General features: G+C 44.7%; 1 protein-coding gene across 2 annotated transcripts; it reads left to right on the top strand.

Moving 5' to 3' along the window:
• The first annotated feature begins 8,011 nt into the window (after window positions 1-8,011).
• Window positions 8,012-23,135, top strand: TDRKH (tudor and KH domain containing). Of its 2 annotated transcripts, none has more exons than XM_030325041.1 (14): window positions 8,012-8,070; window positions 14,525-14,674; window positions 15,629-15,735; window positions 17,071-17,260; window positions 17,983-18,122; window positions 18,230-18,554; window positions 19,882-20,042; window positions 20,225-20,397; window positions 20,617-20,681; window positions 20,941-21,092; window positions 21,545-21,646; window positions 21,886-21,982; window positions 22,160-22,240; window positions 22,419-23,135. In XM_030325041.1, exons 2-13 carry the CDS (start codon window positions 14,551-14,553, stop codon window positions 22,210-22,212), a joined length of 1,689 nt encoding a protein of 562 aa, XP_030180901.1. In that variant the 5' UTR covers window positions 8,012-8,070; window positions 14,525-14,550; the 3' UTR covers window positions 22,213-22,240; window positions 22,419-23,135. The 2 variants fall into 2 exon arrangements, with proteins under 2 accessions (XP_030180901.1, XP_030180900.1); XM_030325040.1 differs by having other exon boundaries at window positions 8,012-8,108.
• Window positions 23,136-24,118: the final 983 nt, after the last annotated feature.

The following is a 24,118-nucleotide window of genomic DNA, read 5'->3' as shown; positions in this document are numbered from 1 at the left end:
CCTGCTGCTCTCGTCCTTGCTCCTTGCTCTGAGGAGACTCTACTCATTAGAAGATTCCCAGCTCAAACTATCCCCACAGGGGAGAGAAGCAGACGCCATCCAGGAGGCAGCCAGACTTGACCAGCAGGCAAGCTCTTCAGTGGGGCCCTGGTGGGCTTCTGGGGGTGGGTCAGAGATGAGAACAGGGGGTTGGGAGAGGGAGGCTGGAGAATCCAACAATCTAGAGAAAAGCGTACCCCTGAGCCTCCAACCCTGCCCCCGCCACACACTCACAATTCTCTTAGCATCCTGACAACCTCCCCTCTCCAGTTTATAAGGCACCGGAAAGATTCCACCACGCTTCCCCCCAGCCCCCACACAGCTCTTTCTCTCCTCTCCAAAACCCTCCATCCACGGCTTACTAGGTTGGGACTTGGGGGTCAAGTACTAGAGGTTCTCACTCTCATTGCCCACCCTGCAATGCAGAAGACAGCAAAAACAGCAATATTGTGCAGAGAAATCTCAGGGAAGCCCCCAGAGACAGTGGGGCACAGGTGACGCAGGGAGCAGGGGCCACAGCTGCCAAGTCCCAAAGTCACCCGAGCAGCTCTGCCCAGAAATCGAACGTGAGGCACCCAGGTCATCTCAAATTTTCTAGTATCACGTTTAAAAAGCAAAAAAACCCATATACAATGAACTTTGATACTATATTTTATTTAACCCAAGGTACCCAAACTATTATCATTTCAGCATGTTATCAATATGAAAATTACTATTGAAATATTTTACATTATTTTTTCATATTAGGTCTCTAAAACCCAGTGTATATTTTACATTTATAGCACATCTCACTGAATTTTCACCAGAAAGATCTGATCTGTTCTTAGATTTCATAAAATTCATTGTTGAAAAAGTAGGTTCACACAAGTTGTTCCAAACATGTTAAAAAGTTTTCCACCAAATCAAGTATCAGTTTTAACATTTCAATTAACTTAACTGAAATAAACTTAAAATTCCACTCCTCAGGGACACCAGCCATCTTTCAAGTGCTCAAAAGCCACACGTGGCCAGTGCCAATCTCCTGGACAGCACAGCTGCAGACACATCACCTCTGGGCACGACAGGGCCTTCTCAGCAGAGGTGGGCGTGGCATCCCTTGAGAGGCACATTCCTAGGGCAGGGCGGGGTGCAGGACGCCAGTGGACTTACCCCCAATTGCCACCCCTTGTTTCCTTAACACGGTTTTTCCTAAAGCCTTTTGATGTGACAGGTCACTGTGATGGGCACTTCCACAGCTTGTCCAATCATCAGCAAGCCAGGTCCCTATCTGACCTGCTGGGGAAGGCTGCCCTTAGCCAACTGCGACTGTACAGGCTGGGTGTGTGTGTGTGTGTGTGTGTGTGTGTGTGTGTGTGTAAACCAGCATGTAAATGCAACCAGAGACATGTGCTAGTGGTGTGTGTTCACGTTCAGGGATGTTACAGGTCACATTGTGGGGAAATCCCCAGGGCTGTGCAGGAGTGGAGAAGACACTTATCCAGAGCCTATGCTGTGTCGGCGGCTTTGTATTTGTTTTCTTATTTAATCCTTCCACGAACTCTGTAACACAGGACACTTTAACTGATGCCACTGAAGGTCAAATAGATTCACTTGCTTGAGGACACACAGCTAGTTAGTGAGGGAGCTGCTTTTGAACTCGGGGTTGTCAGACTCAAAATCCAAATGCCTGGGGCACCTGGGTGGCTCAGTGGGTTAAGCATCCGACTGCGGCTCAGGTCATGATCTTGCTGCTCATGCATTCGAGCTTGCGTCGGGCTCTGTGTTTCATATTCTGTCTCCATGTCTCTGCCCTTCCCCTGCTCACATTCTCTCAAATATAAAATAAAACATTAAAAAATCAAATTAAATTAAAAGCCCAAATGCCTTCCACCACCTGTGCTGTCCTAGTCACTGCCTGCTCTTTCAGCCCGTCTGCAGGGCCTCTCAGCCATGGGTCCCTGACCCAGGTGCTCTTCCACTTGCCACTCTGAGCCAGCCCCTTAGGGGGACAAAGCCAGTTGCTGGTGGTGCCCCACCTTCAGGACCCCTGAGGCACCTGACTCAGGAAGCTGAGGGTTGTTTGGCTGGTGGCTACCCTTTCTTCTCAGTGCCCTCTGCTGCCTCTGCCCCAGGGACTGGCCAGAAAGGGGCAGCAATTCCCGGGATCGGATGGGCCGAATTGAAATCCTGGCTGCCAGAAACAGAGCCTCTCACGATTTGGGGACTTCACATTTCTAGGTCCTTTTCTGGGTTCTAATCTCAGCAAGCTCTTAGGGTACAAGAAGCTGATCAGGAATCTAGTACAGCAGGACAGTCTACAGGCTTTGTCCGCTCCGGAAGAGTGTGCCCACCCCTCCCTGACAGAAACTTCCTGAGGTCACCCCACCCTGCCCTCTCCACCCCCTCTCTTCCATTTCAGAGACAGTCTCACCTCAGCTAAGAGAAGCTTGGACCCCAAGATACTCTGGTAGCATTTGGGCACTCCCCACCATTTTGGTCCGTAATATATTCCTTTTTTTTTTTTTTTTTTTTTTCTTGAGAGGGAGAGTGTGAGCAGGGGAGGGGCAGAGAGAGAGGGAGACACAGGATCTGAAGCAGGCTCCAGGCTCTGAGCTGTCAGCACAGAGCCTGACACGGGGCTTGAACCCACGAACCGTGAGATCATGACCTGAGCCGAAGTCGGACACTTAACTGACTGAGCCACCCAGGAGCCCCAGTCCCTGATATATTCTAATTTCTCTATTTCCTTTGCTGTGCTGGATCCCTGATTCAAGGATGAAAGCCTTGCGAGCATTTTTGAGTCACAGACCCCTCTGCGAACGCCTGGTGTGAGCTATGAACAAAAATGTGCATGGATTGTTCTCAGTCACCCTGAAGCCACTGCAGCCTGGATGGAAAGCAGGTGAAGAAAGTCTACTGTGAGAAGCATCGGGTGGGGAGGGGAGGCTGAGCACCGGCCTGTCCGTACTCTCCGGGTCCATCACATACAAGGAGAAAAGGCTGGCAAGGACTATAGCACAAAGCACACACTAGCATGGGTCATAGCAGGTCCCTAGGGCCTCCAGCTTCTCCCCTCCCCTGCTCTCCTCCTAGAGCCAGCTTCCATCTCTCAGGAGGAGGCAGAAGACTTCCGGGTGGGGGCACTTTTGCTTAAAGAAGTGAGTGTGGTGGTGATTCAGGATGGAGAGCGCTTGAGACCAGGGATCCTGAGTCCTTCTTCTCCAAACTACTCTAAGGGGAAATAAGTAGGAAGACTAGAGTTGAGTGGTGGAGGCCACAGAAGCAGCTCTGTCTCATGACGCCCACCACAATCCATCAGTCAGAGCTAAAGAGCAAGGCCAGGGTAATTGCTGATACTAAGGCCCACCCTCTGGGTTGCTGCTTTCTGATGCAGAACCTTGAGTCATGGGGAAGAAGGGCTCTGTAAGAACTCTTACAACGGGCAAAGGGAGATATGAGTGCTGTTTTCCAAAAACCCAAGTGGCTCAATGTTGTTTGACTGGACTGTTTGCCTGCTGTCCAGGAAGGGAACTCTGGGAACAGCAAAGGCTCTGGAACCAGCCTACTGCCTTTGAGAACCTCTCACTGCCTGGCCCTCTAGCTGAAGTCTGCTCGCCTGCTTGGCTTATTGAATGGAAACACCTGTTCACTGAATGCTCTGGAAAACACAGACCTTTAACTGGTATCACCTACTCCCACACCCTGTTCAGAACACCCTTTGAGGAAAGAGGACTCTTCAGAACTGGAGATGAGAACACAAAAATTGCAATTTACCCAATCTCATCCTCATAACCCAATCTTTCAATCCTGACTTGGGCTCTTGGGGGATGCGTGAGATGACAGATCCCAGATAGGATTGGAATCATCCCTTCTACTCCCCAACCTCCCTGCCCAGCCAGTTAGAAGTCAACCCTCCTTCAAAGTGTTTCTGGGAAAAGTTTTACACCTGGCTCTTTGCTGCTCTGATTAAGAAATTCCTCCTGTGGTTTGTTAATTTGTAATCCTTCTTGGACTTTCACTTCATTACTTTTTGCCCACCAAGTCCTATTGGAGCTAAAAGATAATGGTTTCATAAAGCAGGCCTACACTTTTTATTGTAATAATGGGTCTGAACTACTCGTTTACCTTTTTAAAAGTAAAAATGGATATTGCACTCAAGGCACTCAAATACTTAGGAATAATTTTAACAAGAAATAAAGTCTATAAGACAAAAACGTTAATATGCTACTGATGGGACACCAATGGCTTAAATGTGTATATAGTAAGAAGAATCTGTATCATAAATACAATTCTCCCTTGGGTAATCTAACAATATGAGGCTCCAATCAAAATTAAATTAACAGCACAATCAAAAAGTAAATTGTGGTATATTTCCACAATATACTATGTAGTAATGAGAACAAATGGACTAAAACCACACACAACAGGGACACCTGGGTGGCTCAGTTGGTTAAGCGTCCCACTGCGGCTCAGGTCACAATCCCGAGGTTCACAAGTTCGAGCCTCACATTGGGCTCTGTACTTTCTCTTTCAAAAATAAGTAAAACATGAAAAAATTGTTTTAAACTACACACAACAATATGGCTGAATCTCACAAAAATAACGTCAAACAAAAAAAGCCAGACCCCAAAAAAGTACATACCATGTGATTCTCTTTATATAAAAAAACAAAAACAGGCAAAACTAGTTTGTGCCATTAGAAGTCAGAAGAGTGGTTTACCCTTGAGGGGAGTATGACTACCCCCTTGTGTAGAGTGGTTTTGGGTACAGTGGTAATGTTCTGTTTCTTGATCTGGGTGTTGGTTACATTTTTGAAAATTCATCAAGATGTATTCTTTTCATCTGTGCACTTTTCTGTTTGTATATTGTACATTAGTTTTTTATTTATTTTTTTTAATGTTTATTTTTGAGAGAGAGAGATTGAGACGGAGAGAGAGAATGAGCGGGGGAAGGGCAGAGACAGAGGGAGACACAGAATCAGAAGCAGGCTCCAGGTTCTGGGCTCGAACTCCCCCACCACGAGATCATGGCCTGAGCCAAAATTGGACGCTTAACTGACTAAGCCACCCAGATGCCCCATGTACATCACTTTTTAAAGTTGTGTTGAAAAAACACATAAAGTACATTAATTTTTTAAAACAGTATAGAATTACAATGTGAATAGACAGATCAATGGAACATGAAAAGTCCAGAAACAGGTCTGAATACAATTCAGGCAACTGGGTCTTATAAAGGTAGCATTCAAAAATAACGGAGGAAATATGGGTTTATTCAATAAGTAGGAATGGATAAAACAAAGTTGTTGGATCTCTATCTCACACTTTTACACCAAAATAAATTCCAGGAGAATACTTACATATACAAAAAGACACTATTAAAGTATTTTTAAAAACATACGCACATAGGAGAATTTCTGGGGCACCTGGGTGGTTCAGTCAGTTAAGCCTAGGATTCTTGGTTTTGGCTCAGGTCATGATCTCATGGTTGCCAGATTAAGCCCCATATTGGGAGCCTGTTTTAAGATTCTCCCTCTCCCTCTGCCTCCTCCAACCCCGCCCAGCAAACGTACACGTGTGCTCTCAAAAAAAAAAAAAAAAAAAAAAAAGTGAAATAAAAACTGAAAAAATAAAAAACATAGTATTTCTTAATAATCTTAGTAGGAGATTTTTCTAAATATCATAGGAAACCCAGAAGTTATTTTTTAAATGGTGACAAATTTGGGATGCCTGGGTGGCTCAGTGGGTTAAGCCCCCCACTTTGGCTCGGGTCATGATCTCGTGGTTCCTGATGTTCGAGCCCTGAATCAGGCTCTGTTTCAGATTCTGTGTTTCCCTCTCTCTCTGCCCCTCCCTTCCTTTCTCTCTCTCTCTCTCTCTCAAAAATAAACATTTAAAAAATTATATAAAAAATAAAATGGTGACAAATTCAAATACATAAAAAATAAAAAAGATTTGCACAGCAAAACTATCACCATAAGCAAAAGTAAAAAGACATAGGACAAACTGAGAAAAGGGAAAACCATTTTTAACTTATATACGAACAAGGAGCAAATATTAAGACAAAATAACCAATACAAATATGAACAAAGTATATGAACAATTTACCAACAAAATACAACAGCCACTTAAACATTAAAAGATGTTCAACCTGACTTAAAAGAAATGGAAATTAAAATTACAATGAAATAACATTTACACTACGAGACTGTCAAAAATCAGAAAGCATACGTTATCAAACAGGTCCCTTGCATACACTGCTGATGGGAGAGAGAATTTAAAGCTTCTGTGGAAGGCAGTTTGGCAATACATACTATACTTACCAATTTTTTTTTCCAAACATTGCCGATGGAACGAAAATGAGAAGAGTCTTTGCAAGGGAGGGATTTTGCAAAATTGTATCTATCCAATTAAAAAACAATGCACACATTTCTTTGACCTAGTATTTGCAGTCCTAAGCATTTATTATACAGATATACAAGAGCCAAATGACATATATTTGGCATCAACATGTGAAAGGATTGACTAAACATATGTTAATATATCCCTTAGGCTTACCGTGAAACATACTATGAAGCAAATACATGTGCTACTATGGTAAGCTATCTAGGCTACATAAAAGGAAATTGCAAAAACAGTATGGACAGTAAGTTATCGACTAAGTAATAAATATATATAAATACATAAAATATGTATATATTTACTATAGAATATCTCGTGAAAATTTTACAAGAATCTGGTAAAACTGGTTGCCTCTTGAGGGAAAGGAGACGGTATTCACTGTAATCACCCGTTATGCTTACGAATTTTGTAGAATGTGTATTACTTATTCAAAATACACATTTAAAAAATTAATACAAAACGAAAACCTGAGGCCCCAAGGCATAGATCGCTTTAGTTCACCAAAGAGACAATCTCGCGTTCATTAAACATTCAGAGTGCTTATCATGTGCCCGGCACAGCAACAGAAGCTAAAGCAAAAGCCCTCCGCGCGTTACCAGGAGCGCCCAACCCAGCGTCCCAGGGTGAGCCCGGGTGCGGAGCGGGGAGGGGTGGGGTGCAGGGTCCGGCTTGCGAGGCTTGCGCAGAGGCGGTAGTAGGGCCCAACCGTCCTTAACGGTCGAGGGTCCTGGACCGCGGCTGGAATGCCCGCTTCCAAAGAAAACTCCGCCCCTCCCCCCTGAGAAATGACCCCCGGCTTGTGCGTTTGCGCTGATCCCCCGACCCGTTCCCCTCCATCCCTAGGGAAAGGGGAATCCCTGACGCCGGCACCACCCGCAGCTCCCTTACCACGGGGCGCTCGAACTCGGGTTCCTCTCCATCTCTCCTGCTGCCTTGTCCGTCCACATCGTCTCTTCACTCCTCCGCCGTAGCTCCTTCCCCTCAACCTCTCCAACTCTACGCCGCCTATTTTAGGTTTTCCCCCCAAAATGTTTCCCATACCACCTGAGTCACTGCCACAGTAGATATAGGACCAATCAAGGCAAAAGATCGCAGAGGAAACAAGTGGCAGAGCATCGCCCATCATAAGGCTGCTTTCTCCCATGGTCACTGGGCTGTGGAGTGACACTGGCTCTGCACAAAGGCACTAATTTTTTGCGAACGATGACACACATGAGTGATTCCACGCTCTCGCACTTCGGTCCCAGCTTCGGGAGCGCTGATTTTCTCCGAGGTTAGGGGAGGTGGAAGCTTCTTCGGTAATTGGCTTAGAGGGAGCCTGGAAGGATTCCATGAAGCCTCTAATTGGCTGTTTAATTCTCAGCAGGTGCAATCTCAATTAACAACGTCTGGTTTCCCGGGCTCCTATTGGCTGACGCGGTGGCCGGCTTTGAATTCCATCCGGGTAATTGGGTCTGAGCAGGCAGCAGCCCCGTCGCTCAGGGGCAGCCCGCTGAAGGATTGGTTGCGGCTCGGCAGACGATTGGTCGGACTGTGAGCCGGGCGTTGATTGGTGCAGGCGGGCTGCGGGGGTGGGGAAGAGGCGGCTGAAGCGGGGCAGGAGGGGCTTGGAGTCGCGGTGCAAGAGGGAGGAGGTGACGGCCGCCGGGGTGAGGTGCGAGGCGGAGCGCGCGACGGCTGAGTCGAGGAGCGGTAAAGGCGGGGACGCGGCGCGGAGGCTTGGGGAGTGCGAGAGGCCGAGCCTGGGGTGCCCGGGCCACAAGCAGGCGGGAAAGTGGGGCCGAGCGAAGGGAGGCGTCCGAGGGCGTGGTCAGCAGAACGCCGGGGCTACTAACGGAATCCAAAGGAAGTGCTCTGGCCCCACCACGAACCCCCAGGCCAGTTTGGACTCCGCGACTGGTGTTTTTGGTCTTTTTTGACACTGAGAACCGCCATCAGTTTATCGGTTTGCCTTTGATTTTTCTCCAGTGTTTTCTTTATCTCTAATAGGATGACTGTTTCCAGTTGTCAGAAAATAGTAAATTGGGGTTTTTGTTTGTTTTTCCAGTTTCCCTCCTTACTAATGCTGAAGATTCCCGTGTCAAAGTTACATTTTTACTCTTTTCACAGCTTGAAGTCGGTTGATGCTTTTTTTTTTTTTTTTTCTCCACTCACTGGTTAAAGATAAATGTAGCAAGGATGGGAAAAACTGAGCTGTTTCAGTTCCACAAGCATATCCCCATGTTTTAGCCACTTTGTAGGTTCTGGTTATCAGGAGATAACTGGGGATGAGAAATCTCCCCACCACCCCCCCCCCCCGCCCCCGTGGAGCTTGCAGTGATTTGCTAACGATGTTTTTGAAATGATAATGTAAAAGTAACCCATAGTTATGCATATCAGGTAGTTAGCAACTGTTTCATGTAAATATCAAGTTTCAAAATCAGTATTTACTGAAAACCATTATTTAGTTGAATTTCTTCCCTTGAAATGAGCCACATGTCTCCTCTTCTTCACTCTGCTTCCCCTGGGAAGGTTCTCAGTTCCAACCTCCTTTTCACGTTCATTTTTGAAGTCCTAAAATCAAACACAAGCTGACATTCAGTACATACAGTTACCTCTCCGTTGGTGTCGTGTTATTTCCCACTTAAAGAGACACCGTATGAAATATGTATATTATAAATAAAATCATAATTAATCAAGTAGCTACTCCTTCTTTGAGACCACTAACTCAATTAGCGAAAACTTCATTTGTAATATGTGAAAAGGAGTTAAGTGGAAATTAGCTTTGGATTCAAAGAAAAGCCGTGCAATAAATTTATCCTGGTCGCGGACATTCATCTTCCCATCACACACATTCCGTCCACCACCAGATCATTAACATTCTCTCTCAAACACTACATCTACCAGGTGCTCAAATGAAAAACCTGATAGCTCCCTGGCTCACCCTCTAACCTTTCCCTGAATCAGTTGCTAGGTCTTGTGTATTCTACCTGTCAAAACTACTCTCTGTCTCCATCATTAACACCTGGACTAGCCTGTGAATTGGTCTCCCTACCCCCACAGTTGCTGCCTTCAATTCATTCTCCTATAGACCGTCATTAGTCAAGAATTGCAAGCAATGCATGTGTTATGAAGGGATGTTTGGAGAACTATGGAAGCCCATAGTGATAAAACCCCAAGCACAGAAGTTCGGGATTAAGGGGGGTTTGGCTGCAGAGCCAGAGGAATATCATATTTTTGCCTTGATCTTGATAGTTTCTGAATTGGAGGGGAAATGCTGTTGGGGTTTTTGTTTTGTTTGAGTCTCCTTAAAGAGGTGCCATTGTGACTGGTCTTCCAACCACTTTGCATACCGCATTGTATGGAAATGACTGTGTAACCTTAGGGAAATCTCTTTATTTCCCTGGGCCTTGGTTTCCCCAGTGGGAACATTATTAGTAGAATCAGATCATCTCTTTGGTCCTTCCAATTCCAAAATTCTGTGATTTTTTTTTTTTAGGCATGAATTATAGCCAGAAAAGTGGTGTTAAAAGGCAGACAGCACTCCAGTGGAGATTAAGTTACTGCTCTGGTTCACAGGCCTAGATTTGTTTCCCAAAACCTTCAACACCTACAGACTCCTGCTTGTCAAGATAAAACCTTCCCTGCCTAATAGGAAGTCCCATGAAGGAGCTACCAAGTCTGTCTGGACTGTTGTATCCCCAGGGCCAAGTACACGTTGGATACTCAGTGTTTATTGGTTTGAATGCAGAAGATAAATTCGTATTTTAATGAAGTGGTTTTCAACTCTGTGCCATCTAAGAAACATTTTAAGTTCTCGCTCCTCCAGGCTGCTCCATTAACCAAGATTTATATTGTCTTTGCATTGCCTGTAATTAGTTGTTTTGGTGTTTATCTTTCCTCCTAGACTTTATTTCAGGGCAAGAATTCTTATTCCTGCTTGTGTCCCCAGCATGTTCAGCCCATAACAAGGAGCCAGCACTCTTTCAGTGAGGCACATTAATAGTGAAGACAAGCTTTGCACTTTAGAGATTGTATGAGAAAATACATGCAGTAACCACTAGATAAAAGAAGGTGAATCTTTTCCAAATACCCAGAATAAACCATCTCGTAATATAAGAAAATAGTTTGAGGTTCAAAAACTCAAGAATGTAAGCAAAAATCCTTGTGAAACAGTTTGTTTCCTTTCTTTTAGTATATGCAAATATGATCCCACCCAAACTTTTATAGAGAGCAGTGAAAGGGTCTATTTACAGCCTAGGAAAAAAAAAAATTTTTTTTTTTTTAATTCAGTTAGGAAAGGAATCTCCTAACTCAAACCCATACTAAACTCCATTCTTCCTACCCACTAAAGAAGAAAAAAATTCCCTCATGTCTGTACTGAATCTCCAAGTGATACACTATATATATTGGACCTACTTACTAAATAATTAATTGCCTGGAATAACGACACTCGAAAAGGGTCACTCACCCAGGTAATACAAGGTTTTTTCTCTTCAGGGCATGAGTAGGCAAGAGAGTGAATTAAATTTGTTTAAAACTGTTGGTTGAAAACAGATCTGGCAAACTTCTGGTGGTTGTTTAAAGAACTTTGTTTATTTCTACTGGTCAGTAAAGCTCTATGAGGCCACATGCAAAAATTCGGTCCTCTGTTTAATAGTAGGAAATCCACCTGCGGTCTTGACATGACTTTTATCTGCTCCTTGGAAGGAGATTTCTGTGCAAAGACTTCTCTTTTCCTTCACTCTTCCTGAAAGGCTTTCAGGAAAAGCACATTTAAAACCAAAGTTTTATTCCTAAGTAGGTCTTTTATTAACGAGTGTTTAGCCTTCCTACGATACAACTAGTTTTTTTAAGGTAAAAAAAAAAACACACACACATTATTTTCTTGGATATTGTAATCATTTGGGTTGAATTTTTGTACCTGGAGGCAAATCATAGCATAAATTATATTTCCTCACTCATTTTAAGGCAAGTTTCATTAAAAGCCATGCTGTATTATACTAGATTGTACTACCTGGAAATAGACACTGTCTTTAGTTTTTTACCAGCTACAGTGTTTTCAGTGTTAAACAAGTATTTGTTAATTTTGAATTGCCAAAGTAAAGACACCCAAGTACTGTTCTGCTGAAAGTTTATGTGAAAGAAAAGGGGGAGGGGCTCCTAAAGTTACTTTGTAAGGTTCTTAATATCCAAATAATACCCCAGACTCTGGCTAAGAGATTAGGTGACCTCTCTAAGCATATATACTCCTTCCTACCTTATAGGATTGCATGAAGATCAATTAAAATAATGTATGGAAAGGGCCTAGTGGCATAGTAGCTACTCAGTACATTTATCTCTTCATCTTTGTCATCCTTAGTGCCACAATAGCATTTAGCACATAGAAGTGCTTAATAAATGTGGTTGAATGGCACTGCTGAATCCATTAGTCTAGAAGACACAGGCATAACAGGTACACAGTTGCATACAGTGTGAACAAGTGCCATCAGGGAAGTACCATTTACGGGGCAGCATGAACTAAGAAGAAACCCTAAGCCAGCCAGGGGAAATCCTACAGGCCTTAGAAGGAGTGTACCAGTAGAGCTGAGACTTGAGGAAGGAGTAGGGTTTTTGCCAGGGAGATCAGATGGGCTAGGGAGTATAAGGAAGACAAGTGACACATGGGTCAGAGTAAGGATATACAGGAGAGCATGTCCTTTTCCCCTAGTAGCAGTGGGGTTAGAATAGAAGGCTGCGAAGGTAGTAGGCAGAGATCAGATGATAAAGAACTTTCATGCCATTAATGACTTTTCATGAAAGCAACAGTTGTTGAAGTTTATTCATTCAACAAATGATTATTGACTGGCTACTGTGTGCTAGGCACTGAAGAGTGAAAACATTCCTGCCCTATAGAATTTACATTCCAGTAGATATACAATCAAAACGAAGGCCTCACAAGTCATTATAATAACTCTGGCTTAGAATCATAGTGAGATTGAAAACCACTGGAAGGTTTTCAGTGGAAGAGCAACATCTGACTTACTCCAGCTGTTGAGAATAAACTGGACAATGGCAAATGCTGGGATATAATTGATTGCGATTTGGGCAAGAGATAGTGATGTTTAAAGCAAATGGTGGTCATAGCAGTGGAGTGGTAAAGTGTCAGATTCTGGATAATTTGAAGGTAGAACGAATAGGATTTGCTGATAGCCTGGAGGTGCTATTTGAGGGTAACCTGAGCAAAAGAATGGAGTTGCCATTTACTGAGTCAGCCAAGACTACAGACAAGTGTTGCACCTGTTGAGTTTGAGTTTGAGATGCCTATTAGACATCCAGTGGAGATGTTGTCTCCCAGACATTTACGTATACAAACCTGGAGTTCAGGAGAATGGTCCTAATTGGATCTATGAATTTGGGAGTTCTCAGCATAGATGGGATTTAAAGTCAAGCTGTGAATGAAATTTGGCAAGATCACCAAGGAAGTGAGGAGAGGAGAGGGCAAAGGACAGAGCCCTGGAGCACTGCAGTATTTAGAGGTTACAAGAAGGAGAAGGAAACTGACCAGTAGAGCAGCCAGAAAGGAGAAAGAAAAACCAGGAGAGTGCTGTCATGGAAGCCAAGTGAAGAAAGGGTCTCCGAGCAGGGGGATCCCCAGCTGTGCCAGATGTGGGGGCAAGGGCAGGTAGAGTGAAGACCTTAGCAATGTGATGTCACTGGTGACCTTGGCAAGAGCAGCGGGAGTGGGTTCAAGAAGAGAAATTGAGCACAGAAGTATTGGCACTTGTGAGTTTTCCTGTAAAAGGAAGGGAAGAAATGAGAAGTATTTGGAGGAATAAGTAGAATCAAGAGTTTTAAAGAAACTAGAAACAGTGGTATGTTTGCTGATGGAAAGATCCAGTAGAGAGGAAAACCTTAACAATGTATGAGAAGGAAGGAGAGCGACGCTTTTATGAGAGACTTCAGTGCCCAGAACAGAAACGGTTCATCCATGGTTACAGGAGAGAAGGTAGGGATTTGGGCATAGATAGAAGTAGATGGGTAAATGTGGTGGAACTTGGCTAATGTTTTCTCTGAATGCTCTACTTTCTCAGTGGCGTAGGAAGTGAAGAGAACATGATTTGAGAGTGAGGATGGAGAAGGAGGCACTAGAGGCTTGAGAAGAGACCGTATGAATTGCCTGGGAGGGTGAGAAAGACTAGAGAATAAGGAAATATAGTGAAGATGTTAAGATTAGCTAGGCAGCAAAATGAAGGTACAGAGTCAGACTAAGCAAGAAGGCTGTTGCAGTGGTCTGAATGAGATTCAATGAGCTTCTGAATCAGGTGCTGTGTTGTTGGAGTTACTAGCATATAGGTAGTAGTTGAGGCTGCAGGTGTGGATGAAATTGCCCAAAGACAGCAGAGTGACAGTAGCAGTGGATAGAGGCCACAGGAAAACAAGACCAAAACCACAAAGGCACCTCCAGGGCAAGAGAAGGAGAAGCCAAGAGAAGAAGGGCACATAGGGGAGATTAGGTAGGGCTTATACGTGCCATCTCTGTTGGCTACCTGGGAGGTTGTTGTTTTGGTAAAGGAGTAGGGCAGACCTCCTTCCAGTGTTCGCTGAGGAATGACTAGAAATCAGGAGTGTAGATAAAAGAAAATGAAGTGGAAGCAGCGGAGTCTAGAAGTCGAAGGGAGGAGAGCCTGAAAGGCCTAGAAAGCTATTCCTTGCAGAGACAACAGCTTCTGGAAAGGCCTAGAGACATGGAAGAGCACAGATAAGGAATTTGAAGCAGTCTGATGTGAAATTTAAAGGTGTATTTTTGTAATGTTTGATTCATATAATAATTTTTTTATTCCTTTGTCCTATAAAGTCGTGATCAACGTGTAGTTCTCCCTAGGAGGGGGGAAGGAATGAAGTATGCCTCTGTTGTGTATGTCCCTTAGCAACTTTTAAAAAATACCGAGACCTTTTTACATGAAATAGATTTTTGGAAAAAAAGATTTTGATACTGCTCAAGCTCTTGATATGGGAAGGTAGGCAGTATTCTTTTCAATAATATTGTAGTATTCTTTTCAATAATATTGTCATATGTTCCCATGCTTCTCTGCCAGTCGTAAAGGTTGGGATGAAATTGCTTCTTTTCCCTCATTTGCTTATTTCAGGATGTTAAGTCAGAATACAGCAGAAAATGTCCACTGAACGAACTTCTTGGACAAGTTTGTCCACTATTCAGAAAATAGCGCTGGGCCTCGGGATCCCAGCCAGTGCAACAGTTGCCTATATCCTATACCGCAGGTACAGGGAGAGCAGAGGTATGTGGACCCCCGGCTGTAAATATGGAAATGTTCAGGCTGTGCTCTGGCCTTGTTAAATTGAAATGAAAATTTTCCTTGTTGGACTGGGTATGTCTATTGGGATGTAATTGGCTTTCTGTGAGGGGGTCTTTGAAACTGTTTGGTTTCTTCTTTTCTATGTTTTTAATGTGAAGCTAGTCTGTGGAATGAAGAACTCCTAATTCTATTCTCTGTTCCCTTCAGCAACAGCAGCACTGCAATGGGTTCTTTTTCTTTTTTAGTATCTATAGATAGTAAAGAGTATAATCTCTTTTTTTACAATAGTTTTTTTTTTAATGTTTATTTTTGAGAGAGAGAGCATGTGCCCCCAAGCGGGGGAGGAGCAGAGAGCGAGAGACAGAATCTGAAGCAGGCTCCAGGCTCTGAGCTGTCAGCTCAGAGCCCAACATGGGGCTTGAACCCACGAACCGTAAGATCATGACCTGAGTCGAAGTCAGACATTTAACCAACTGAGCCTCCCAGGCGCCCCATATACTCTTTATCTTTTTTATATGCTTTTTGCATTTAGTTGTTAGAAAGCTAACCATGGGGTCCAGCTTCCACACAGGCTGAACCTAGAGAAAGGATTTAGGTACAAGCAGAAGTTCTGAGCCCAGTGTATTCATTGGGCAATTTAGCCTTTGTTCTTCTCCAGGAGTCCTATCTTGGGAGACACAGCTTACCCAAAATCCAGCACCCCTTTCTTGCAGAGCCAAATGCTTCTCCCATTTTAGCATCTGAAACAGTATCCCAGAGACAATGCCTATCTTCTGGGACCCTCTAATTCCTACTCAGGTGCTACTTTTCTTTGTCATTATGGTTGAGATCCTTAGTCTGTCTTGTGGATCAGTCTCTTTGACACCTAGTTTCAGGGGAGGGCTGGGGTACTTGGATGCTATCTGAGTCTGATCTGATGAGCCATGATCTATGCAGAAGAACGGTTGACATTTGTTGGGGAGGACGACATTGAAATAGAGATGCGAGTTCCCCAGGAGGCCGTAAAGCTCATCATTGGCCGGCAAGGAGCCAATATTAAACAGGTAAGTGTGTAAGCAAGCAATTGGCTTTCCCAGGGATTGATTCTGCTTAATAACTTCTTCCCTCCTCTGCCCCCATCCCACAAAAGCCACCTGCACTATGTAGGTCTTTAAAAGAAAAAAATAAAGGAACATTTAGCTAACCATGCTCTTTTCCTTCTAAAGAAGAGTACTTCTCCCCAGAGCATGCATGACTTAGCTTGAAATGGGGATTTTTTTTTAAATGTTTATTTTAGAGAGGCAGAGAGAGTGAGCATGCACGCGTGAGCAGGGGAGCAGCAGAGAGGGGAACAGCAGATCCTAAGTGGGCTCTGCGCTGACAGCAGAGAGCCTGCTGTGGGGCTCGAACTCACAAAATGGGAGAGCATGATCTGAGCTGAAGTCAAGACACTTAACTGAGCTACCCAGGTGCTCTTGAATTTTTTTTTTTAATGTTTATTTATTTTTGAGAGAGACAGAGTGCGAGCAGGAGAGGGGCAGAGAGAGAGAGAGAGAGACACAGAATCTGAAGCAGGCTCCAGGTTCCGAGCTGTCAGCACAGAGCCTGACCATGAGATCATGACCTAAGCTGAAATCGGACACTCAACTGACTGAGCAACCCAGATGCCCTGAAATGGGAATTTTTGATTGTGTGATTCTAAACTTGGTGCAGTCTGAACCATTCTTTTCTACTGTGGAATTAATTAGCTCTCATTAATTGATAGTAAATATTGAATTGGCCTAATTTTTCTTATTATCTATTCAGTTTGTTAAGAAAACAAAATATTGGATTCTCTGATCCAAATAAAATGAGAGGGAAAGAGGGTTCTAAATACAAAGAGAGTGGTGCCTGGTTGGTTGGTTGGTTGGTTGGTTGGTTGGTTGGTTAGTTAGTTAGTTAGTTAGTTAGTTAGTTAGTTAGTTAGTTAGAAGCTTAGTTGGTCAAGCTTCTGACTTTGGCTCAGGTCATGATCTTGCAGTTTGGTGAGTTCAAGCCCTGCATCGGACTCTGTGCTTGACAGCTCAGAGCCTGGAGCCTGCTTCAGATTCTGTGTCTCTGTCTCTCTCTCTGCTCCTCTCCCGTTTGCACTCGTGCACGCTCTCTCAAAAATAAATAAGCATCTAAAAATTTTTTAAAAAATATAAAGAGAAACTGTTTTGAATGAACTATTATTTGGGGTTACCTTTGTCACTAATCGCCTTTCATCAGTACAGATAGTTGAGGACAGCTTATAGCATCTTGATTTAACTGATAACTGTCCAGTTCCATCTACTTCCAGGGTTAAGTTGAAAGTATACCTAGCTGACCCAAATGGGAGCTATTCCAGAGCGGACTGCCACGTATCCTTTTCTCTGCAGCTGCGGAAACAGACAGGTGCTCGGATTGATGTGGACACAGAGGATGTAGGCGATGAACGGGTGCTGCTTATCAGTGGGTTTCCTGTGCAGGTGTGCAAGGCCAAAGCAGCCATCCATCAGATCCTGACAGAGAATACCCCTGTGTCTGAGCAGCTTTCTGTTCCGCAGAGATCCGTGGGCAGGATCATAGGTACCACTGGACAGCTTCTTCTGCTGGTTCCTTTTTCTTTCACCTTTGCCTTCCTTTCATACCTTCCCAAGGGTTTTTCCTGGCCTTCTTCCCCATCACCTTCCTGAGGGAGCGTGGGGAGACAGGAACATTGAGACCAGAGCTGTACATTTTTACAGAAGCAGTGGTAAACCCAAACCCCATTACCCCAAGAAGCTATATGGTCTGAACTTTACAAATAGGCTCCAGAAGGGCTCAGGTAAATGTATTTACCTCACAATAGATTTTTAAAGAAGAGCTAAGCCTGCTCATATTTATCCCAGATCTTTCAAGACCGTGCTCTTCCAGAGAGCACCTGCTATGCCTTCCCCTAGAGCAGTCCTTATGCTTCTCCTAGAGGCAGAGAATTGTCCATTCTTGCCTCAGTGCCTCTCACACTGTGTAGGATATCTTCTAATAAAGTGCAGATATAAAGTGTGCTGAGTGGCCAAAAAATGGGAATGACGTGAAGTACACTAAATGTTTATAGAGTTTAAGTAAAGCAGAAAGAGAAGATTGTCCCTGTTCCCCTTCATATAGTAAGGATTGCAATAGTTCCTGCTTTCTAGTCAGTATCTTACATTCTGTTCACTTTGAAAATAAGAACAGACTCTCCTCTCCTAGTATATACAAAATAGTGATTTTTCTAGTGGTTAAAGCTGGCCAAGAGGGAAGGACAGGTTTTTATGTGTTTTTCAATGCAGGGAGGGGTGGCGAGACAATTCGTTCTATCTGTAAAGCCTCTGGAGCCAAAATTACCTGTGACAAAGAATCAGAGGGGACGCTACTACTATCAAGGCTTATAAAAATCTCAGGAACACAGAAGGAAGTGGCAGCAGCCAAGGCAAGTAGTTAATAGACTTGAATTGTGTCTAAGAATGAGAAGAATCCTTTACTCCACCCTGGGTCAAAATATGTGGCCAAATCGATCTCCTCTCTTATTTTCCACAGCATTTGATACTAGAGAAAGTTTCAGAAGATGAAGAACTTCGGAAGAGAATTGCTCATTCTGCAGAAACCAGAGTCCCACGCAAGCAGCCAATCAGTGTAAGAAGAGACGAAGCGATAGAGTCTGGTGGAGCTGGAGAGCCAGCTTTGTGGAAGAGCACTGATACTGGTGCCGGGCCGGAGCCGGCTACACCACTGAGAGTTCCTCCCCGAAAAGGAAGCGGTGACATGGCTGTCGAAGGGCCAGAAGGTGCTTGGGAGAAACCTAATGGGGACAGCTTTCAGAAATCTGGAGCCCAGACCAGTCCAGAGATGTCCATGTTTGAAAGTATGTAACAAATGGGAACCCATTTACCATATGAAAGGTAGAAATACTGGCTTAGACAACCCAAAAAAGGAAGCAGTAAAAATAATTTCTGTTTTCTTGACTGCACTTATGAGCCTCTTCACAGAAGTCCTTTTGTGTGGTGATATTTTACTTGGGTTACTATTAACCATGAATAATTTTCGGAACACAAACCAGACTAGTGATGGAGAATGATAATATACTAGTGAAATATACTAGTTCACAGGAAACTAGTCTGAGTAATATATCAAGTAATTGAATTTACATGGTATTCATTTCTAAACAGATTTATTAAACAAGTAAAATACTCAGCCTGATTTTTTTTTTTGGCTTATCTCATTACTGCTTTTAAAAATCATCACCATTCAAGGAGGATGAAAAGATTGTGAGCATTCTCTTCTGTGCATAGGTTTAGGGATGGACGGGGAAGACCAGGCCCCCTAAGAGGTTCATAGACTTGTTTGGGGGTCACACAATGAGTCAGTGATAGAGTAGGATCTGGAACAGGCCCACATCTTTCCTTTGGTCCATGTTGCAGTTATAATTGATGTCTGATTTGAATACATGGCAGATGACTAGAAGTGTAAACTTATTACTCAGTTACATAGAACAGTACACCACTCAGCTTAGCACCTTTCTTCAGGATGTTCTTATATGAATCATTCAGTTGTCCCTCCAGCCATTTTTTTTTTTTTAATTTTTTTTTTCAACGTTTTTTATTTATTTTTGGGACAGAGAGACACAGAGCATGAACGGGGGAGGGGCAGAGAGAGAGGGAGACACAGAATCGGAAACAGGCTCCAGGCTCCGAGCCATCAGCCCAGAGCCCGACGCGGGGCTCGAACTCATGGACCGCGAGATCGTGACCTGGCTGAAGTCGGACGCTTAACCGACTGCGCCACCCAGGCGCCCCCCTCCAGCCATTTTTTAAATGGTGATAGCCACTTGGTTATTTTTGTAACTCTCGCTTCTGATGCAGTCTGCCTTTTTTTTTTTTTTTTTTTTTTTTAATTTTAGAGCACAAGCAGGGGAGAGGGGCAGAGAGAGAGAGAGAGAGAGAGAGAGAGAGGGAGGGAGGGAGGGAGGGAGAGAGAATCCTAAGTAGGCCCCGTGCTGTATGTGGAGCCTGATGCAGGGCTCAATCCCACAACCCTGGGATCATGACCTGAGCTGAAAAGAAGAATGGGATACTCAACCCACTGAGCCACCCAGGCACCTCCAGTCTCCCCATTTCAACCATAGTTTTAATATGGTCACCAGGTTAGATGGTGAGGATTCTGTAGCTTAACTTGCTTATCCCTGTGTTTAGTCCCTAGTCCGGACTTCAGTTTCCATGCCGATGAGTTCCTGGAAGTCTACGTGTCTGCCTCTGAACACCCTAACCACTTCTGGATCCAGATCATTGGCTCCCGCAGTCTGCAGCTGGATAAGCTTGTCAGTGAGATGACCCAGCACTATGAGAACAGTCTAGTGAGTTACTGTAGGGACAGGGTTGGGTTTGATGAAAAGGGGGCCTTTTTTATTGTGATATGTTCTCTTTTTTTCCTAGGGAACAACTACTTGTTCTTTCTTCTCCTCGTATTTACTGCTTATCTGTTTTTTAGCCTGCCCATCCTAACTCTCCCAATCCTGATCCCCCTCCTCATGTGCAGCCTGAAGACTTGATTGTGCATGTGGGAGACATTGTAGCAGCACCTCTACCTACAAATGGCTCCTGGTACCGAGCTCGGGTCCTTGGCACTTTGGAGAATGGGAACCTGGACCTGTACTTCGTTGACTTTGGAGATAATGGCGATTGCCCACTGAAGGACCTCCGGGCACTCAGGTCAGTGTGGAGGCCCAGGTGGAGTCCCAGCTGTTAACTCAGCCCTGGCCATCGCAGGTGGTTTGCTCTTGGCACTCATCACTGGGGGGGTTGGGAAGAGAGCCTGCTGACAGAGAGCAGATGATTATCTTCTCCCTTGGGTTCATTGGTGATGTCTAGAAACACAGACTGTAAGAGGCCCTTCTGGCACTGGGATTCTAATTTGTTTCTTTCCTTTAGGAGTGACTTCCTAAGTCTTCCATTTCAAGCAATAGAATGTAGTCTGGCACGGATCGCCCCCTCAGGTAAATTGGTCACAATACCTATTGACCTTGCCTCCAAATAAAATAACTTCCTTATAGCACTTGGCAGGATTTCTCACATTCCCAGGCTTTTTGAGTTCTGGGCACTCAGTTGTCTTTTCCCTCCCAGCAGTAGAAAGCAATAACCAGGAACACGCCTGGCAGGCAGACATAGGTGTCTTTTGGAGTAGAAATAGGTGGGTATAATCTCATCCCATCAGTAGGGACTCCTTCTTAGGTTCTCCCTGCAATCTTTTGCCAGGTGAACAGTGGGAAGAGGAAGCTTTGGATGAGTTTGACAGACTCACTCACTGTGCTGACTGGAAGCCCCTGGTGGCTAAGATCTCCAGCTATGTCCAGACTGGGATCTCAACTTGGCCCAAGATTTACTTATATGATACTAGCAATGGGAAGGTATGACTGGGGTCTATTCATTGCTCACTGTCTCGTCAGTATATTTATATCCTCATTCATTTTTTCTTTCCCAGAAGCCCTTATCTGATATTTGCTATTATTCCTGCCTCCTAAGATCCTGCTTACTGAAGGAATGTCTTTAATTTTTTTTTAATGTTTGTTTATTTTTGAGAGACAGTGTGAGCGGGGGAGGGGCAGAGAGAGAGAGAGAAAGACACAGAATCTGAAGAGGCTCCAGGCTCTGAGCTGTCAGCACAGAGCCCGACACGGGGCTTGAACTCACAAGCTACAAGATCATGACCTGAGCTGAAGTCGGACGCTCAACCGACTGAGCCACCCAGGCACCCCTGAAGGAATGTCTTTAAAGTATCACTCCTAACCCTGCTGTCCTGGTTCCTCAGATATGCCCCTCTCTACAGAGAACATCATTCCCTTTGCATTTTTCTTCTCAGAAACTTGATATTGGGTTAGAATTAGTTCGTAAAGGATATGCAGTTGAACTTCCTGAAGACATGGAAGAAGACAGAGCCATCCCAGACATGTTGCACGATGTGGTGAGTACATGTAATGTGCTGCCCCGGGGCGAGTCTGCCCCGGGAGACGGGAGGGCTTCTGGTCACACGTGACGTGCTATGGACTCTGTGCTAAGGATGCCTTTCCTAAGGGGGCATCCTTGTTCCTCTCAGCTATCTGACTCCACTGCCTTAACCAGAGCCTGAGGACAAAATGAGAGGGCGGCCTCTCCTTTCCCACCAGCCACTACAGTCTTCTTCTCTTGTCTTCATCCCTGCAGGCCACAGAAACAGAGGTCTCTCTCGGCAACATGCTCGCTGAGACCAGGAAGAGCCCTGGAGAAATAGCAAATACCCTGTCCTGCCTCAGCTTGTCAGGTACAAACCGCATTTCCTCCCCAGAGCATCTTTGGGAATTACTGGTTTTCAGTGGGTCTCCAAACTAGGGACAATGTTAAGACTTAGCTCTTAAAAAGCAGCCACGGGGCACCAAGAAGTCCGTATTCCCTGAGTCTCAGTGGCCATGCCTAACTTCCTCCCCTTTCTGCTAAGCAGAAGCTGCCTCTGTGTCTGGTGATGATAATCTTGAAGAGGACTACTTACTGTGAAGTCAGCTGACACCGTCTGCTGTGCCATGTGAGTGCACCTCTCCTCTGTCTAGCAACAGGAAAGTAACCAGGGGACAGCTGGGGCTTGCCCTGTCCTCCCTTCCCTAGCCCATCTTAGCATGACTACAGCTGCTTTCCTGCAGTTTCACTCGTTCTCAGGTTGAGCCTATTCAGACTTTTGTGTCTGTGTGTTTGTGTCTTGGCAGGATTTGGTGCCTGGAGAGAGGAGCCTATGATAAAGGGATCTATGTAGTCCTTCCTCCATTACCTACATGATCTGGCTTGCTGTGGACCAAATGCATGCTCTCCTTCTGTTGGACTACCACAAAGAGTGTGGGGTGGAGAAGAGGACAAGTACATGTCCCTTCTCCACCTGCCCGACCCCATCTTCTTCGAGTTTGCTTCCAGGCTGCTCAGCCTCTGGTCCGCTGCTCTCTGCCAGGCGATTATTGTATGCTTCTGCAAGGCTGTGTCCTTTTTGAGGCTGGAAAGCAGCCAGGTTTTGGTCAGTGGAAGTGATGATTCTCCAGACTTCTGACTCACCTCCTCAGGTGACTCTGTTAATTAAAGGAGGTTTTTGAGTGGTTAGCTCAAAGACCGCAGTTGAGTTGGGAGGCACAGGCACAAATCAGCATGATTATATTAAAAAGCCTCAGGAAATGGGAAGAGAACACTGCCTCCCAGCCTCAACTGCTGAAATGTTATTGGAGGTAGGTTTTTTGAAACAGTGCTCCAGCTATTTCCCTGTTAACTTTGGTTAAAATACAAGTTAGACAAAGAGAGGGCATTTCAGGAAATACTCTAAAGTGCTAGTGTAGTATCTATATGTATACACACACACACCTCCATGAAGTGAAAGAGAACTTCCATAGCCGTTTAAATCATTTGGGGGATTCTTTGATGAATAAAGTTCTCAAGAAAGATCTAAAACTAAATGTTGGTTGAATCAAGGTAGAAGCAGGACTATGGGTCCTGGAATTTGTCACATACCTTACGTGGAGGGCCCGTCTTTGAAGCGAGTGTCCATCCCATGCACAGATCCTATCCTTTCCCTAAAGGTATTTCAGAATTAAACATTCACTAAGAACCAAACCTTTGTGAATAAGGACCCCACCCAAACTAGGTATTTGGAAGAGGCCTGGGTTCTGGTAGGTCTCCACTATGACCTTACTGTAAGCCTTCCGGGAGGCCATGTCTTCACGCACCCCTGCATCGTGGCCAGTAGCATTCAGCCAGTGAGAGCTGTGAAAGGGACTTGGCAGCAAGTGTAAGTGTATAGTAATGCGAGTGGTGGGGTAATGGCCGATGAACAGGGAGGGCTTTTTAAGGATCTGTAAGATGAACTACAAAACTTAAAACTAGCACATAAGGATGCTTTATGCAGGGTTTTGTTTTTTTAATCTAGTAATTAGGCCTACCCATATACCGCATGGGTTTTCCCATAGCCAAAATTTTCAAAATTTATTTTCTCAGAAAACTCTCAGTACCGTGTGTTAGAGAAAGGCTCCAGTGAAGGAGCATCTCTGATGAGTTTGTGGGATCTTGGAAGAATCCTTGGAGGGCTGCCATTGATTTGACAAGGTTTCGGACCTTGGCTGCAGTGAACTACCGCGGTCCCCCCCTCCCCCCCGAAGCAGGCTCAGCCCTGGGGTTGGCAACTGCTCCACAACAGGGTCACGAGGCCCACTAGTCAGTCACCAGGCTCCTCGGCCCCTTGGCCTTCACTCTTAAAGGAGGCCCTGATGTAATTCATTGGTAGGACTTCTTGCTGAGGAAAACAAGCAGTGCCTCATTCTTAGCCCTGGCTTCTTCCCGTGAGTACAAGTCTGTTCCATTTATGTGGCCTTTATGTCTCATCAGTTCATGTCCCAGTTGGATGGGCTCCAACACACCCTGTCCTTGCCTG

Source organism: Lynx canadensis, chromosome C1, assembly GCF_007474595.2.
Source record: "Lynx canadensis isolate LIC74 chromosome C1, mLynCan4.pri.v2, whole genome shotgun sequence".
Classification (NCBI taxonomy): domain Eukaryota; kingdom Metazoa; phylum Chordata; class Mammalia; order Carnivora; family Felidae; genus Lynx; species Lynx canadensis.
Note: the sequence above shows the minus strand (reverse complement) of the source record. Positions and strands in the feature narration are given on the sequence as shown.